The sequence below is a fragment of the Symsagittifera roscoffensis genome, chromosome 6, assembly GCF_963678635.1.
Source record: "Symsagittifera roscoffensis chromosome 6, txSymRosc1.1, whole genome shotgun sequence".
NCBI lineage: Eukaryota > Metazoa > Xenacoelomorpha > Acoela > Convolutidae > Symsagittifera > Symsagittifera roscoffensis.
The window spans coordinates 54189863-54209872 of record NC_087067.1 but is presented as its reverse complement, the minus strand read 5'-3'; the positions used below and the strand labels follow the sequence as shown (position 1 = coordinate 54209872).

Genomic DNA, 20010 nt, shown 5'->3' with positions numbered 1-20010 from the left:
TTTGTTGAAATTAACTGCTGTTTTCTGTTAAGATTTTCTGAAATAAATATTTGCAAAAACCTAGCTTCTTTTTTCTTATTGTTAAATTATTGCTTAGAAATAATCAGTATTGATAATTCCCTATCTATTTGTAGTGCTAATCCCTATCTAAATACATTCTTTTTTTGATGTTTATGATTGAGATACGTGCAAAAATGGAATTTTTATATATCAAAACAAAGAAATTCTCAAACTTTAATTTTTAACAGTGCAACAAAAAAGCATAATAATTTTTTAGAAAGCGAAAATATGTAAAGAAAATTATTAAGCAAAAAACTCAATAGTTCTACTTAATTTTCTAATTGAAAAAAAAAATTGAAATTAACCAGAAAAAATCTTTACTGTGTGTCCAACTGAACTTTTTTTATGCTCAATTCAGTATAATAAACATCTGGTTCTGATAACGTATGAGCTTATTTAGAAATTTTCAGCAAGTTCCGTAAAATTTTCCGCAAAATTTTTCTGCATCACATTATTTTGTTTTTTGTCGGAAAATAATTAAATGTAGATCTTGAAAGCAAATTTTCATATACTCTATTACAGATGTCGGGCTCCTGATCCATAGTTGATTCTTTACAGGATTTGGCTTCATATATAGGTAGAAGTCCAAGGTTTTCAGCATCGTGACTAACGGTAATCCGGATTGCCGATATTGCTTCTTCTTCTTTTTCACTAAGATAGACTTGTTGGGACTTTTCAAATTGTCCCAAATCATTTGTTTTTAATAGTTGAAAGAAAGCTTTGAAGTATATTTTCTCCTTGTAGGATTTTTGGAACCAAAGAAATCTCCCAGATTTGTTTTTGATTTTTTTAAAATTAAGTATAGTTGGGACTATCAACTTTTCTTGAGTAAATTTTTGAAGAGCAAACTGATAAGATGAGGAGAAATGAGAAAAATAATTTTGAGATTAAATGAAAATGGAAGTAAGCAGATTGAGTCATCGTGATCTCCATGGAAGTAGTACCCAATATCGAAAGTTTTGTATCATTTTCCCAGTATGGAAACTGCGTAGGAGTTACTACTACACCTAAATTGTTCTGCAAAAATCATTCTTCCCAATGGCAGCTATTACGTGTCACGCTCTTCCCAGCTTTTATTCAGATTATAGTAATAAATCAATGTTCATTTCTGTTTCCAACAATTTTTACGAAAAATACATATTAACCCTAGATTATTGCGTGTCTACTCACAATTCTTTTTGTTCCCAGGAAAGTTGCAACTTCCATTTAATTTTAATAGGAACATCTCTTAGCCAAACTCTTCAGAGATTCGACAAAAATCAATACATATATCAAGAAATTGATTGTCTTAACACTTTGTACAAACACAAACTCTTTTCAAGTACTGTCACATCAAGTGAGGAAATTTTCAATCAATTTAGTTGCGGAGTTCACCATAATTTACGATGGTTAGAAGCCGAAAAATCACCAAGCGTATCAAGCAAACGACTCGTTCGGAAAAATTTAAAAAACATTATTTAAGTTCTAATTAAAAATATGCATCTACGCAAACTCTGGGCTCAATATTTTTAGACAGAATTCGAAAAGATCAAAACTCAAAAAATGAATCTGATTTGTTGAAATTAACTGCTGTTTTCTGTTAAGATTTTCTGAAATAAATATTTGCAAAAACCTAGCTTCTTTTTTCTTATTGTTAAATTATTGCTTAGAAATAATCATTATTGATAATTCCCTATCTATTTGTAGTGCTAATCCCTATCTAAATACATTCTTTTTTTGATGTTTATGATTGAGATACGTGCAAAAATGGAATTTTTATATATCAAAACAAAGAAATTCTCAAACTTTAATTTTTAACAGTGCAACAAAAAAGCATAATAATTTTTTAGAAAGCGAAAATATGTAAAGAAAATTATTAAGCAAAAAATTCAATTGTTCTACTTAATTTTCTAATTGAAAAAAAAATTGAAATTAACCAGAAAAAATCTTTACTGTGTGTCCAACTGAACTTTTTTTATGCTCAATTCAGTATAATAAACATCTGGTTCTGATAACGTATGAGCTTATTTAGAAATTTTCAGCAAGTTCCGTAAAATTTTCCGCAAAATTTTTCTGCATCACATTATTTTGTTTTTTGTCGGAAAATAATTAAATGTAGATCTTGAAAGCAAATTTTCATATACTCTATTACAGATGTCGGGCTCCTGATCCATAGTTGATTCTTTACAGGATTTGGCTTCATATATAGGTAGAAGTCCAAGGTTTTCAGCATCGTGACTAACGGTAATCCGGATTGCCGATATTGCTTCTTCTTCTTTTTCACTAAGATAGACTTGTTGGGACTTTTCAAATTGTCCCAAATCATTTGTTTTTAATAGTTGAAAGAAAGCTTTGAAGTATATTTTCTCCTTGTAGGATTTTTGGAACCAAAGAAATCTCCCAGATTTGTTTTTGATTTTTTTAAAATTAAGTATAGTTGGGACTATCAACTTTTCTTGAGTAAATTTTTGAAGAGCAAACTGATAAGATGAGGAGAAATGAGAAAAATAATTTTGAGATTAAATGAAAATGGAAGTAAGCAGATTGAGTCATCGTGATCTCCATGGAAGTAGTACCCAATATCGAAAGTTTTGTATCATTTTCCCAGTATGGAAACTGCGTAAGAGTTAGTACTACAATTAAATCGTTCTGCAAAATCATTCTTCCCAATGGTAGCTGCTACGTGTCAAGCTCTTCCCAGATTTTATTCAGATTATAATAATAAATCAATGTTTATTTCTGTTTCCGACAATTTTTAAGAAAAATACATATTAACCCAAGATTATTGCCTGTCTACTCACATTTTTTTCTGTTCCCTGGAACGTTGCAAGTTCTACTACACCTAAATTACTACTACACCTAAATTGTTCTGCAAAAATCATTCTTCCCAATGGCAGCTATTACGTGTCACGCTCTTCCCAGCTTTTATTCAGATTATAGTAATAAATCAATGTTCATTTCTGTTTCCAACAATTTTTACGAAAAATACATATTAACCCTAGATTATTGCGTGTCTACTCACAATTCTTTTTGTTCCCCGGAAAGTTGCAACTTCCATTTAATTTTAATAGGAACATCTCTTAGCCAAATTCTTCAGAGATTCGAAAAATATCAATACATATATCAAGAAATTGATTGTCTTTACATTTTGTACAAACACAGATTCTTTTCAAGTACTGTTACATCAAGTGGGGAAATATTCAATCAACTTAGTTGCGGAGTTGACCATAATTTACGATGGTAAGAAGCTAAAAAATCATCAAGCGTATCAAGGAAACGATTGGTTCGGAAAAATTCAAAAAACATTATCTAAGTTCTAATCAAAACTTGCATCTACGCAAACTCTGGGCTCAGCATTTTTAGACAGAATTCGAAAAGATCAAAACACAAAAAATGAATCTGATTTGCTCAAATTAACTGCTGTTTTCTGTTAAGATTTTCTGAAATAATTATTTGCAAAAACCTATATTCTTTTTTTCTAATTGTTAAATTATTGTTTCGAAATTATCAGTATTGATTATTCCCTATCTATTTGTAGTGCAATTTCCTGTCTTAATACAATGTTTTTTTTTTGATGTTTTTAATTGAGATACGTGCAAAAATGGATTTTTTATTTATCAAACTTAAAACAAAGAAATTCTTAAACTTTAAATTTTAACAGTGCAAGAAAAAAAGCATAATAATTTTTTAGAAAGCAAAAACATGTAATGAAATTTATTAAGCAAAAAACTTAATAGTTCTACTTAATTTTCTAATTGAAAAAAAATTGAAGTTGACCAGAAAAAAATCGTTACTGTGTGTCTTACTGAACTTTTTGATGTTCAGTTCCGTATAATAAACATCTGGTTCTCCTAACGTATGAGCTTATTTAGAAATTTACAGCAAGTTCCATAATATTTTCTGTAAATTTTTTCTGCATCATATTACTTCGTTTTTTGTCGGAAAATAATTAAATGTAGATCTTGAAAGCGAATTTTAGATTTATTTTTCATGTATCATTTTCCAAAAGATGTCGGATTTGGGTTTCCTTCACAAACATTATCCTCAAAACGTTTAAGTTTTCTGATTACACAAAAATATAAATATTTGAGATTATTATGTTGGATATTTTTCCCAAGATATAATTTATAAACTAAACTTAGTAGAAAATCTCAAAGATTCTAATGAAAAAAATTAATTTTATTCTGTCTCAACTTAGTATTTTCTCAGTTTCTGCTTCATCTACTATCTTCCAACTTAATTCAATTTGAACGAAATCTTAATTGAAAATTGAATTTTAGAAGGAAAAGAGTATCAATTCAACGCACGTTCAATTTTCCGAAGCAGATTATTATCATAAATATTTTGCTAAAAATCGTCAAAAGATTTTCACAATTTGATAACTGTATATTGATGTTTCAACAAATCTAAATTTCTAAATGAAGTAAATTTTTGGTTCAGAATGATGTATACCAATATCTTGAAACTTTCAAAAACGTACATTTTGTCATCTTTTCCAGGTCAGTTATCAAATTCTTTTCTGAAATTGTCAAAAAATCATAATTCCCATTAAATCAGCCCTCATTATCTGCATTAAAAAGCAGTACTCTTTGAACACATTTACAAACACTATGCAAGGAAAAATTATCATTTTCATTTAGGAAAAACCTTCCAATTAGTCGATGTTTTATAAATATCCAGCTTTTTACAATTATTAACAACTACTTAACTACTCAATAGCGTATGTTATGCATTTTTATTACACATTTGTCGCAACAAAATATCAGCAAGTTTGCATTCATTGGCGTTTTTACTGTATATTAAAGATTTTTGGATCGATATTCATTGAAAGTTTCACGACAAATTGAACTCGATTGTTGCTGGTTTTATCATCAATCAGAACCTTTGAATAAAAAAATAAATGACAGATTAAGAATTGTGATGAGAAAACTTCTTAATTATCAGAAGTACTACTAGATCTTCATAAATTTTACTAGAATTTATCAAATTTATCATAATTAAATAGAGTTTTCGGATTCAGTAAAAATTATAATTCAAAGTGATTTTTATGTTTTTAATAAAAAAAAGTTTTTTTTAATTTTCTCTTGGTGTGTGTTTGGAGACTGCTGAACTCGGACAGGTTCTACGATGTCTTGACGCATCTTTACGTGTGTTTTTTCTGCCACATTCAAGACATGCATCTCTTTCGTTTATACTCAGTGACGAAATTTTGTTAAGTAAATAAGATCTTGAGGCTAAATGGGAGATTTAAAATGTCCTCAAAGTTTAGAATAAAAGAGTTGAATAGCCATAAAAAATTACAAAAAAAATCAAAAAAGCAAATTTCTTAACCAATTGTTTTTAACGTGGAAGAAAATCAGAGTGAATATCACACTAATTAGCAAAGCTGAAGTAAAAATCATCGAATTTATTCATAGAGTTTTCAAAAATTTTGACATCAACCAATCAGAATCGAGCCTTCCTTATAGAAAACATTGTACCTTTTTTGCTAAAAACCAATCAGAATTGAGCATTGCTTCACAGGTATTAGCCAATCAGAATGATGTATTCACACAGGATTTTAATTTTTCCTAGATCAGAACAAAACTATGTTCATAAAAGTTCACAATCAGTCAACTTTATTGACTTTTTCTGACATAGATAACATATATATTTGACGCCAAAAGGAGATAAATTAAATTTCTTTTCTGGTTTATATTGTTTTTTCGATACTCAGTTAAAACTTTGAAACTTCGACCAACATTTTAAAGATTTGTTCTGTTTCTAACCAGTGAGAAAAAAAATCACCAAAAAATACATTTTTATTTTTTTTTTGGTTTAATTTAGTGTAAACAAACGGAATTCTTTTAAATTTGGATAAGCGATTAAAAAATATTCTGGCAAATCTAGACTTTGTATTTGTATCAAAGTCAAAACAATAATCAAATTAATGTTCCTTATCTTCAATTTTTGTTTCATAGACTCTTTCATTGTTTGTTTTTCTACTGGTCGACCACTAAATTATTTGAGTTAATTTTTTTCTAAATAAAAACATCGTTGATAAATCTGGCAGTACTATTTTTTTGTAACCTCCTTTCTATCTTTTTTAAAAAAAATCATGGAGTTTTCTGTGTTTCTATAAAAATTAAAACTTATACAATCTCCATTCACATCATCTGTCCACCAATCTTGTAGTTTTATGTAGTAGTTCATTTTGAAAATCTGATGAAGGTCCATTTTAGACATTAAAAACGCTATTGAAAGAATTAAATTTTTACTAAAACAGACAAAGAAGCTTGTAACAACCCGAACTGTTGTATCATTTTTATTTTACTTTGTAATCACCATAAAATGTTTTCCTCTATTTAGATTCGAATTTCTTTTTTATTGTGAAACCAATCAAAACCTCAAATCTCAAAGTTACTACTACAATTAAATCGTTCTGCAAAAATCATTCGTCCCAATGGCAGCTGCTACGTGTCAAGCTCTTTCCAGCTTTTACTAAGATTATAATAATAAATCAATGTTTATTTCTGTTTCCAACAATTTTTATGAAAAATATATATTAACCCAAGATTATTGCGTGTCTAATCACAATTCTTCCTGTTCCCTGCAAAGTTGCAAGTTCCATTTAATTTTAATAGGAACATCTTTTAGCCAAATGTGTCAGAGATTTGACAACTATCAATACATATATAAAGAAATTGATTGATTTTACACTTTGTACAATCACAGATTCTTTTCAAGTACTGTCACATCAAGTGGGGAAATATTCAATCAATTTAGTTGCGGAGTTCACCATAATTTACGATGGTAAGAAATCGAAAAATCACCAAGCGTATCAACGAAGCGACTCGTTCGGAAAAATTCAAAAAACATTATCTAAGTTCTAATCATAAACTTGCATTTACGCAAAATCTGTGCTCAGCATTTTTAGACAGAACTCGAAAACATCAAAACACAAAAAATGAATCTGATTTGTTCAAATTAACTGCTGTTTTCTGTTAAGATTTTCTGAAATAACTATTTGCAAAAACCTAGCTTCTTTTTTTCTTATTGTTAAATTATTGTTTAGAAATTATCAGTATTGATAATTCCCTATCTATTCGTAGTGCTATTCCTTTTCTTAATACATTGTTTTTTTTTGATGTTTTTAATTGAGATACGTGCAAAGATGGATTTTTTATTTATCAAACTTAAAACAAAAAATTCATAAGCCATTTTTTCTTACTTTGCGTAATTTCTTAAAATACTTTCAACAAGAATGCAAAAAATTTTATGGAAACTTTTGCATGGTGCAAAAATTATTGTACAATTTTTAACATGTTGGCAAAAATTGTTATGATTTTTTTTTGTTGTGCGAAGGCTTAACAAATTTTGGAATTGATTCAATTTTTTATCATCTTTGCAAATAAACTTTGTAAAAACGTTTACCAATTGCGAAATTAGTTTGATTTTTTAACAAGGTTTTCTTAAACAATATTTAAAAAAAATGCGTTTACAAAGTTTTTTAGCAAATTTTTGTGTGACCTTTTACTTTTTCTTTTGTTCCTATCTCTTTAAAATCAAACAAATAGATATAAAGAAACTAAATTAAAAAACACAAGACAAACAAATAATTTACTAATCAAAACAGAGCTGTCGAACAGCTGAGTTCTCAATTTTTGCAAGTTCTCAATGGATTGCAAAACTGGTCTTGTCTCTATCGCCGGTGGTTGTCTTGGTGGTTCCCTGACTGCAGTCCTTGGCTCAGAGAACCTCTCATCCTCTTTGATGGTAATTGGGTTCTCCACGGATACCTCTTCCCAAAAAAAAGGGAAATCGTCGACTGGTTGAGCCACAATTCTAGAGTCAGGAGTGTCGGGATAGCTCATTTTCAATGCTCAGTCAGTTCCTCCATCATTTGCATTCCAAGTTGGTCCTCTGATGTGGGTACTTGTGTCATATGATGCTCGTTGAAATCCCTTGGCATCATCACCATTAGCCAGATTTGGATTAGGATGTCCATTCGTGCCAGAAAAACTCCTGAGACTGTTTCTCGCACTTGGATTTGTACTAGATCGGGCAAAAATTCTACCGAGAACATAAGTTTGTTGTTTTGCATTGAGAAGACCATTTTGAGTAAAAGACACAATAAGTTGAGTAAAAGACATAGTAAACACAAGAAAGATTTACTATTGATAGGAAGGTAGTTGACGGTAGTTAAGTTGAAAGTTAAGTATTTAGAGCTGAGAGAGGAGGTAGTTGACGGTAGTTAAGTTGAAATAAAACTATTTTTAGTTAGGAGTTAGGGGTACCTTCAACTCGAACGTGTGGATTTAGCCAATCACAATTGACTTTCTTTATTTGAATTGTAGTCGTATCCAATCAGATTTCAGCTTCGTTTTACGGAGTTCTCATATAAAGATCGTGTTCAATCGGAAAAAAAGTTCCATTTCAGGTACTTTTTACACATTGTCGTATCCAATCACAGAAAATTCATCTTTTAAAAACTTAACTCTTCCAAATGAGTAAAAATATACACAAAAGCAATCGCAAAAGCAAATAACCAAAAGTTTTTTGCTGTAAAAATAGGAAACATTGCCGATATAATTACCAAAAGAAGTAAAAATTTAAAAAAGTAGCATCTCTGCAAGATCAAGTTAATTGAGTTTTTTTGTAAGTAATCAATGCGAAATTGCTGATTTTTGAGTAGATAATCGAATTCTTCAATTTTGACGTAGATATGATAGGATAGCTCAAAATTGTTGAACTTTTCAAAAGCAAATCTGTAAAAATCTGATTCCAAACCTGATCAAGCAGGATTTTGAGCTTTGAAAGAAATGAAGGAATAAAGAAGTTTGCTGGGGAGTTTTTAAAAGTTTTGGTATCGGGTAAGGAATAAAAAGAGTCTTTGTTATATTATCATACAATTTTTTCATCAATGTCAATTTTTTGAGAATAAACAAATTTTTTTTCCTTGTCAGGTGTAATTCAGCCGTAAGTTTGAAGCTTTCATACTCAATACTCGGTTCAAAAATAAACTATTTGATTAGGTAAGTTTACAAAAAATAAACCTTTACTTAGTCGGTGAACTCTATTTTGGACAACATATGCGTCCAAAAAATTGTGAAAAAAGTTAAAATCTACATCTATCTCATCAATAAGGAAATCACACGGAATATTTTTTTCTTGTAGAATAACTCGAGGAAATTCAAGTGTTTTTGATAGACATTTTTCTGATTGGTTGAAAATTTTTTTGAAAAATTCTAGAATTTTCTCCCTTTTTAGAAAAGGCGATGACGTTGTTACCATAAAAGGAAAATTAAGTGGATGGTGACGTTACTTCTATTCAAAAAATGACGTCATGACCTTAAAAGGAGAGTTGCGTAGGCGATAACGTTAATGGTAGTATAACTACGCTTATTTTATTGGGTTATATCATTAATTTTGTTTGCCAATCAGAAACAATCAATTGAATTTTTTACAATTCGTTACTTCACAAAAAGAAAAAAGTAAGTTCTTTATTCAATTGGTACTTTAAATTTTTTATATATTTGGAACATTTGCAAGGTCTTAAATTTTTTAAAGATAATTACTACTCTTAACAGAAACGAGAAAGTAAAGTGTGGATACTGTGAAATTATGTATGTTAGGGCACATGCCGCAGCTCGACATCAAGAAAGATGTGCTAAATGTTATATGGTGGTCACCAAAATCTACCCAAATGCACGAAACACTAAACCCCTCAAACCAACCGATTACCTCCAATCAGTTTGATCATCATAGATCACAAAATCTGATGGCGTGTAATTGCTCATTGTTTCAGTTTTATTATTAGTAACATCGACAAACTGCATCAAATGGAATACATAGAAAACCGACGATTCATAGTTTTATTGATTTAAAACGGCTAAGATTTGAAGACCTGCAAAACAGATAATGCCTGGTAGCAATCGATTTAAGTAAAGTTTTCGATAAGCATGATAGAAGGTACATTTTGAAGCTTTGTTCATCAATTGGCCTACCTTTCAACATTATAAAGGTTCTAAAAAGATGTATCGGATTAGGAAGTCGTTTGTATAAATGAGCAGTTGCTTGAGCGGGGAGTTCGACAAGGAGAACCTTTGTCCGCAATGCTTTTTTGCTTCGGTATTGAGCCCCTACTTCAAGAAATTGAAAAAAAACTTGTAGGAGTCTTTGATCAGCAGACGCTTGTAGCATATGCGGACAATATTCTTTGTTTTAAGAAAAAAACAATCACTAGAAACGCTTTTTGATAATTTTGCGAGCTTCGGCGAATGTTTACATTAATAAGGAGGAACAAACCAAATGTGCTATCATAAAAAAATAGAGAAGGTATACGTGGAGAAAAAAACTCCTTCACCAGGAGTTTTTAGACTTTTCTGAAGATGTAAAATTTAACAAAAATTGTCTCCGAAAAATGTTTTTTCAGCGCCGATGCGATTAACATTAAACTTTTTATGTACTCAAAGATAAAATGCCAGTAAAAACACCGCACAGCCTCTCTGAAAAGGCTATTTAAGATTCAAAAAATGGTACGAGAAGAGCCTTTTAGCACTAAATTTTTTGTCTACCTTTCGATAGAGCAGAAGTTGGACTCCCTGGTCTTGCCTTGAAAAATGCAACTAAATATTTAATAAATTTGAAAACTTTTTCAAACGACCAAAATACACATCAAAGGGAACTGGTACAAAAGAAGGTGAAAGATCAAATTTCGGATGTGCCTTTGAACTTAAACTATTGGAAAAAACTAAGCGCAAGTTCACGTTTTTCTTGTCTAAAACGCGTTTTTGTAATGACCATTTTGGACATAATTTACCTCATTTTTCAGCTAAAATTTTACCTAGACATAGAGTAAATGATCCAAACTACCCTCTATGATATAAGCAGAATTTTTTTTTTAAAGTTTTACCAGAGTCTGAAAATGCCAGTTTTCTTCATCTGCACTAAGTTTTGCATCGTAGTGAACTCTTTCTCGAATGAGTGGAATAAAAAAAGTTGTTCAAGCGACGTGAAACAATTTCGCGGAAATTTTGATATAATTAATGTAAACAATTTATTAAGCTCGGCTATTAGTAGTAGATGTTGGAGCTAAAGTGGGGGGTTCCCTGGTGACCCCCGTGTTTTACAATATGGAATAGAACATCCGGTCACCGAGCTATGTATTAACATTGGGTATAGAAATCTTTAATGTATTAGGATAGGGAATACCAATGGTAAGGTTTCAGTGTTTCAGTGTGATGGTGAGAGAATGGTAAGAAAAACGAAATTTTTTATGTTTTTGTGTGGAAATGTTTAGTTTTTTTGCAAAAATCTCGGCGCGAGATACCTAATCGATAAAAATCACTCGTTAACTACGTGAAGGTTGTAAAATGATGGTGTTTTAATTCATTTTTTGGTACATGGTTAGTCAATGGTAAGAATTTTTGAGCAAAAATTGAGAATTTTTATTAGAAAAGCTGATTTTTTTTATCTAAAAAAACTTCAGAACATAGTGAAATTTACCGCAACTGGTAAATGAAACAGCGACAAGTTACTGCATCGTTCAAAATTTGAATACTTTGCATAACTTTTTTATTTCCATTACATTGCATCAGTTCTTATAAGTTCAATGATTTTGTATGAATTCTAATCCTCTCTTTGTTTGCTCATATGTGGCCATCATGTGGTTTACGTTTCTGAGTCTTTTATTTGTAGATGTTAGGTTGATTGCTTCATCGAGCACTCTCATGTATTTTAACATGAGTCCGTCTCCAGAGTCTTCTAGAAATTGTTTGTTTAAACCTTTACTACTGAATTTGAATTTATCTGACTTGTTGTCATAGCAGCAATAAGTTTTGCTTCATAAACATAGCATTTCTGTGCACCTAAATTCCTCTTTAAAAAGACCCGGATCCCGCTTATTATGCTTTTTATGGATACTGCAACACGTTTGAGGGAAGAAATTAGATTTTGCATCTGCCTTCAAAGATTCTCTGCAGTCATTTTCCCTCATTTTTCCCAAATATCTCTTTTTTTTCTGGCTGGATACAGTCATATAAGTTTTCTTCAGCAATTGCCAAGTAAAGCCAGTCTGTGTCCATCTCTAACTGTTCAAACTCGTTTACATCACAGAATTCGTCAAACAAGTCATAGTAGAGTTCCAACATTCTCAATTTTGGATAATGCAGTTTGAAAAATCCAATTATGATGGGTTCTCTGTGTTCAATGGTTGATTTCAACAACTCCACCTCTCACGAGTCTTTTTTGACTATAATCAATCTTTTGAACAATGGTTCGTTGATGGGTTTTTCTATCGTTCAGATACTTCGTAATTGTATGCCTGGATCTACCCATGATCTGATATCCAATGAAACAATTGCCTAAAAGCTACATAGTTTCTGCTACAACTCCTGATAGAGGGTTTTCATCTCCTTCTTTTCTCGCATCAACCAATTGAATCCAATTATTGAACGAAATAATTGAAACCTTTCCGTGGAGTATACTGAACAAAACGGTAAATTTTGGTGCACTGCAAGCCAGGTTCCAAATAAAAGGTAAACACAGGAGTCATAACCGTTCCATTTTTTAGCTTGAAACTAGATTTCAGCATTCTCTGAGGCTGTTTTAACATTTTTTTCCCAATTGCGTAATTCTTCATGTAGTCTCCACTATCGTTTCTTTCAACTCAGTATTTTTAAAAATTGGAGGAAAGTTGGCATATTTTGATTTCAGTTCATCTGGAACAACTTAATCAAGTTGAACATCAATTGATCCATCTTTTATTGTCGCTCGAAATGAGTCTGTAGAAAGAGTCTTATGAAGGAAAAATGGGTTCTGAAATTTTTTTTGATCTTGTCATCGGTTTTGAAACTTTCCCATCACTCATACTCCCACATTTTTTCAATTTTGTATCCCCCTCTTTTATGTATTCCCGTCTCATTTTTTTTCGAAGCAATGGGATGTTACTACAAATTCTGTTCCTGTCAAGAAGCTCGTCCCTCCTTAACAGATCAGGATATTGAACGAGGTAATAAGAAGAGAGAGATGGATGATATGAGAGGGGAATACATAATTGAAAACGGATAAAAATTGAATAAATGTGAGAGTGCAAGTGGTGTCAAAATTTCAAAACCAATGACAAGATCCAAACTGATGTCAGAATCCATTTTCCTTAAAAGAGACCTCTTTCTAAAGCCTCCCTTCTAGCGAAAATGAAAGATGGATCACTTTTTGGCTATGTTCAATGATACTTAGTTGTTCCCGATGAATTGAAATCAAAATTGGCTAACTTCCCTGCAATTTCAAAAACACTGAGGTTGGAAGAAACGATATTGGAGACTACAAGAAGAATTATGCAATCGAGAATGATGTGTTAAAACATCCTCAGAGAATGCTGATATCTTGTTTCAAGCTAGAAAATGGTACAGTTATGACTCCTCTATTTAATTTTTATATGGAACTTGGGTTGCAGTGCACCAAAATTTACCGTTTTGCTTAGTATGCTCCTCAGAAATGTTTCAATAACTTTGTTAAATCAGTGGTTGATACGAAAAGACAGGGAGATGAAAACATTCTATCAGGCGTTGAAAATTTTGAGTAATTCCTCCTATGGATATCAGATCATGGATATATCCAGACATGCAATCACAAAACATCTCAATGACAAAAAAACTCGTAAGGCAATCAATGGACCAGTGTTTAAAAGACTGAACACAATTGAAAAAGACTTATATGAGGTCGAATTTCCCAAATTAACCATTGAACACAGAGAACCCATCATTGTTGGATTTTTCAAACTGCAGTATGCAAAACTGAGAATGATGGAGCTCTAGTATAACTTGTTTGACGAATTTTGTTATGTAAACGAGTTTGAACAGTTAGAGATGGACACAGACTCGGTTTACTTAGCTCTTGCGGAATAAGTTTGTAGGAAACTTTGATCAGCAGACGCTTGTAGCGTATGCGCACAATATTTTTTGTTTATGGAAAAAAAACAATCACTAGAAACGCTTTTTAATACTTTTGCGAGCTTCGACGAATGTTCACAGTTACTAATCAAGAGGAACAAACCAATTGTCTTATCATAAAAAAATAGAGAAGGTATACGTGGAGAAGAAAACTCCATCACCTGGAGTTTTTATACTTTTCTGAAGATGACTTTTAGACAACGTTCAACTAATATTTAACAAAACTTTTCTGCGAAATTTTTTTTTTCAGGGCCAAAGCGATTAACATTAAAATTTTTTATGTACGCAAAGATAAAATGCCAGGAAAAACACTGCACATCCTCTCTGAAAAGGCTATTTAAGATTTAAAAAATGGTACGAAGAGCCTTTTAGCACTAAATTTTTTGTCTATCTTTCGATAGAGCTGAAGCTGGACTCCCTGGTCTTGCCTTGAAAAATGACTCTGAGTAATCAATAAATCTAAAAAATTTTTTTCAAACGACAGACATGCACATCAAAAGGAGCTGATACAAAAGAAAACGAAAGATCAAAGTTAAAATGTGGCTTCGAACTTAAACTATTAGAAAAAACTAAGCGCAAGTTCACGTTTTTCTTGTCTAAAACGCGTTTTTGTAATGACGATTTTGGACGAAATTTACCTCAATTTTCAGCTAAATTTTTACCTAGACATAAAGCAATTGATCAAAACTACCCTTTATGATATAACCAAATTTATTATTAAAGTTTTACCTGGGTCTGAAAATGCCAGTTTTCTTCATCTGCACTAAATTTTGCATCGTAGTGAACTCTTTCTCGAATGAGTGGAATAAAAAAAGTTGTTCAAGCGACGTGAAACAATTTCGCGGAAATTTTGATATAATTAATGTAAACAATTTATTAAGCTCGGCTATTAGTAGTAGATGTTGAATCTAAAGTGGCGGGCTCCCTCGTGACCCCCATGATTTAAGATAGGGATAAGGATATCTGATTGTTAAATATCACTCGTTAATTACGTCTAAGTTGTAGAATGCAGGTCTTTTAATTAGTTTTTTGGTACATGGTAAGTCAATGGCAAGAGTTTTTGAGCAAAAATTTTGGTTTTTTATCAAAAAAACTGATTTTTTTATCTAAAAACAACTCAAAACACAAAACTTTTTGTAAAATTCGAACTATCAATTTATTTATTACTTTTTGAAACTTTCGAGAGAAAAAAATTAAATTACAAAGAAAGTATTTGAATCACTGCATCGTATTTGAAATTAACCGCAACTTTTTATTGAAACACCAACAAATTACTGCATTGTACAAAAATTTAATAGACTGCATCTCTTTTTTGGATTCTATTACATTGCATCAATTCTTATAAATTCAATGGTTTTGAATGAATTATATCAACTTGAACTTGTTTTTTTTTGGATAAAAATAACCAAGTCCTTTCTTTGATTGCTCATATGTGGCCACCATGTGGTTTACGGTTCTGAATTTTTCATTTGTGGATGTTAATTTGATTGCTTCATCGAGCACTCTCATGCAATTTGACATGGGTCCGTCTCCAAAAACTTCTAGAACTCGTTTGCTTAAACCTTTACTACTGAACTTGAATTTATCTGACTTATTGTCATAGCAGCAATAAGATTTGCTTCATAAACATAGCATTTCTGTGCATCTAAATTCCTCTTTAAATTATGCTTTTGATGGATACTAAAACCCGTTCGAGGGAAGAAATTAGATTTTGAATCTGCCTTGAAAGAGTTTCTGCAGTCATTTTCCCTCATTTTACTCAAATATCTTTTTTTCCGGCTGGTACAGTCATATAAGTTTTCTTTAACAAGTGGCAAGTGAAGTGAGTCTGTGTTCATCTCTAACTCTTCAAACTCCTTTACATCACAGAATTCGTCAAACAAGTTAGAGTAGAGCTCCAACAATATCAGTTTTGCATACTGCAGTTTGAAAAATCCAACGATGATGAGTTATCTATGCTCAATGATTGATTTCAACAACTCCACATCTTACGAGTCTTTTAACTGTATTCAACCTTTTGAACAGTGGTTCATTGCTCATTTAGGAGTTTTTTTTATCGTTCAGATACTTCGTAATTGTATGCCTGGATCTATCCATGATCTGATATCCATAGAAAGAATTGCCTGAAAGCTTCATAGTTTCCGCTACACTTCCTGATAGAAGGTTTTCATCACCTTCTTTTCTCGCAACTTCTACTGATTGAACGAAATTATTGAAAAGTTTTTGGTTTCAGTTCATCTGGAACAACTTAATCGCGTTGAACATCAAGTGATCCATCTTTTATTGTCGCTCGAAATGAGTCTGTAGAAAGAAGTCTTTAGTATGAAATTGGGTTTTGTATTTTTTTTTTGATCTTGTCATCGGTTTGGAAACTTTCCCATCACTCATACTCCCACATTCCTTCAGCTTTGTATCCTTTCTCTTTTATGTATTTCTGTCACATAAAGATCGAAGCAATGGGATGTTACTACCAATTCTGTAACTGTCAAGAAGTTTGTCCCTCCTTAACAGATCAAGATATTGAACTAGGTAGTAAGAAGAGAGAGATGGACGATATGAGACGCGAATACATCAGTGAAAAAAGATAAAAGTTGATTGAATGTGGGAGTGCGAGTGGTGGGAAATTTTCAAAACCAATGACAAGATCAAAAATCATGTCAAAATCCATTTTTCTTAAAAGAGACCTCTTTCTATAGACTTATTTCGAGCGACAATAAAAGATGGATCACTTTTGGCTATGTTCAACGCGATTTAATTGTTCCAGATGAACTGAAATCAAAATTTGCCAAATTTCCTCCAATTATCAAAAATACTGAGTTGAAAGAAACGATATTGGAGACTACGTGAAGAATTACGCAATCGGGAAAGAATTGTTAAAACATCCTCAGAGAATGCTGATATCAAGTTTCAAGCTAGAAAATGGAACGGTTTTAACTCCTCAGTTCAGTTTTATTTGGAACTTAGCTTAGTGCATCAAAATTTACCTATTTGTTCAGTATACTCCACGAAAACGTTTCATTAATTTCGTTCAATCAGTGGGTGATGCGAGAAAAGAAGGTGATGAAAACCTTCTATCAGGAAGTGTAGCGGAAACTATGAAGCTTTTAGGCAATTCTTTCTATGGATATCAGATCCTGGATAGACCCAGGCATTTAATTACGAAGTATCTGAACGATAGAAAAAAACTCCTAAATGAGCAATGAACCAGTGTTTAAAAGACTGAACACAATTGAAAAAGAGTTTTAGGAGGTCGAATTGCGGAAATCAACCATTGAACACAGAGAACCCATCATTGTTGGATTTTTCATACTGCAGTGATGTAACATCGGGTCGTTTACATCACTTATGCGGGTCGTTTACATCACTTTGAATTCCGTGATGTGGAAAAAACTTTATTAAACTTTGCTGAAAAAACTTTATACGACTTTATCCAACCAGGTAAGAGAGCTGATTGGGAAAATAACTGCAGAGACTCTTTAAAGGCGGGTGAAAACCTTAATTTTTTCCTCAAACTTGTTGCAGTACGCATAGAGAGCATGACAAACGGGAGCCGGGACTTTTCAAAGAGGAACTTAGATGTACAGAAATGCTATATTTGTGTAGCAAAACATATTGCTGTTATGACAACAAGTCCGATAAGGTCAAATTTTGCAGCAAATGATAAAACAAACGGGTACTAGAAGATTCTGGAGACGGTCCTATGACAAAGTACAGGAGAGTACTCGATGAATCAGTTAAGTTTACATCTACTAACAGATGATTCAGAATTGTAAATCATATGGTGGTCACATATGAGCAAACAAAGAAAGGACTTAATTATTTTTATCCAAAAAGGCAAGTTCAAGATGATGGAATTAATACAAACCATTGAATTTATAAGAACTGTTTTGATGTAGTAACTTTATTTATGAGGTCGTATTATATTGGTTTTATGAGATTAAAAGGTAAATTATTGCGGGAAACTTAATATACAAAACAGTGATTTATATACTTTCTTTGTAATTTAACTTTTTTTCTTCTAAAAATAAAAAAAATTTTTCGAAATTTTAGGAGGTTCATTATAGTTTCAGGTAGATAGAACACTGTTTCAAAAAGTAATAAATTAATTGATATTTTGAATTATACCAAACTTATCGTGATTTTTGCTCAAAAACTCTTGCCATTGATTTACCATGTTTCAAAAAAACCTTCACTCCAAGACCTCAAAAACCTTCACTCCACAATCTACATAGAATTAACCAGTTATTTTCAACAAAAAGATAACGCGCGCCTAAACGTATGCGACAAAAACTATACATTTCCACACAAAATCTGAAAAAATTTCTTTTTTCAATTTCTAGCCATCACACTGAAACCTTACCATTGGTTTCCCCTGTCCTAATACATTGTAGACTCTATAGCCAATGTTTATACATAGCTGGTGACCGGTTGATCTATTACCTATCTTAAATTATGCGGGTCACCCTTGATTCCCTCTGATCATCTCCGACATCTACTACTCAAATCTATCAGCTCCCCGCCAGGACAGCCTCAGTTCTCGAGTCCCGAAGTAATCTCTCCCAATAAACGGGTCCGTTTCGTTCAGGACAGGCCGACCGGAAAACTCAAGATTTTGGGCCAGTTCATCCTATGATTCTGCATGCTTCACAAGGAAGTTCGCTAAATCCTGTTCGTCAAAGTGGTCCTCAGAAAACCCATTGAGGAGAAATGAGAATAACCTCGTATCAATTAGTCATTAAAATTCGTATCATCTCAAACTCAGCCAAAACTTTTTATGCACCTTACTCATTCATCAAAATTATTTTTTTTTCTTAGTCGAAATTCCAAAATTGTGTATCTCTTTCATTAAAATTCATATATTCCATAAAAATTTTCCTCTAGAGGGGGAAATGTGTTACAGTACTAATTCTGTGCACACTATTATGTCACACTCATATCAGTCAATTGTTTCATTTGGAGTTCAAGGTCGTTGACGACCTGTCGCACCGCGGTTAAATTGGTGCTTAACTTTCTATACACTCTCTGTCGACTTAAGTAAGATTTAAGTCGATATAAATTGTTTTGTCATGACACTATTTATACACTTTAATTATTTACATGTCTATATCTACAAGATGATATAAGTCTTGGTCTTAGTTTCATCTGAGTCTCCTGATATACAACAACTTTACAAAAACTTCGCATTAAAAAAACAAGACGCTTTGGTTTTCCGTTTGTCCGGAAATCAATCAGATTAACATATTATATCAAATTCTGAGTTTTGTGGAACACGCTTCACTTCGAAAAAAGGGTGTTTGATAAAAAAAGGAAAACAAATTAACAAAAAATTTTTTTTTGAATAATATTTGAATTTACATTTATGGTAGTTCGTTTGTATTGTTCTTGACAGTTAAGCGGAAAATTTAAAAAAAATCATTTGCACTGGGTTTATAGTTTTGTTGAGTGAAATATGATGAAAAATATACAAATAAGTTAGAGGTTTAAGCTATTTGGTGCAGTTTAGTCTCCCAGGAAGGCCGAAATAGTGTAGTAAGAGCCATTTTTTTTAACCTGACGAAAGTCGATAACACAGGCCTCAAAATATCCCTCTCCTCTACCGACTCCTATCCACATCCACTTTGACCCACTTTTCTTCAGTCGAATAATGACCTCATCTCTTATCTCCTGTGAGGTCATACCCTCTCTTCTGTCCATATGAGACAACACACTCTCCGCCACACTATCTGCCTTCTCCATGTCTTCCTGAGTTACAGCTCTTCTGCAGTTATGGTGTGGAGGATAGACAAGGTAGATGTGCATGTTGTAGGGACAGTCTGTCTTGTCTATCCACTCTGCTGTCTCACCAACTCCATCTTTACACTTGAAACTATAGTCACTACCTCTAGCATAGACAGTGACTATTTCAATGCTCGTCGTAGGGTACATACCATATACTGCATTGCGGATCTCAAAAGCTGTATATTCTAAGCTCTCTCCACTCGATCCTCTCAGCATTGTATCTGCAGTCGTCTTCCACTGCTCTGAAACATTTGGTCAAATG

The 20010-nt window shown here is 32.1% G+C and overlaps 1 protein-coding gene across 1 annotated transcript in view; it reads right to left on the bottom strand.

Moving 5' to 3' along the window:
- Nucleotides 1-19341: 19341 nt before the first annotated feature.
- Nucleotides 19342-20010, bottom strand: part of LOC134847742 (uncharacterized) — a 28071-nt gene continuing 27402 nt past the window's right edge. The window contains exon 3 of the mRNA XM_063864940.1: nucleotides 19342-19990. Within this exon, the coding sequence (XP_063721010.1) occupies nucleotides 19470-19990 (521 nt within the window). The 3' untranslated portion in view covers nucleotides 19342-19469. The remainder of the gene's footprint in view (nucleotides 19991-20010) is intronic.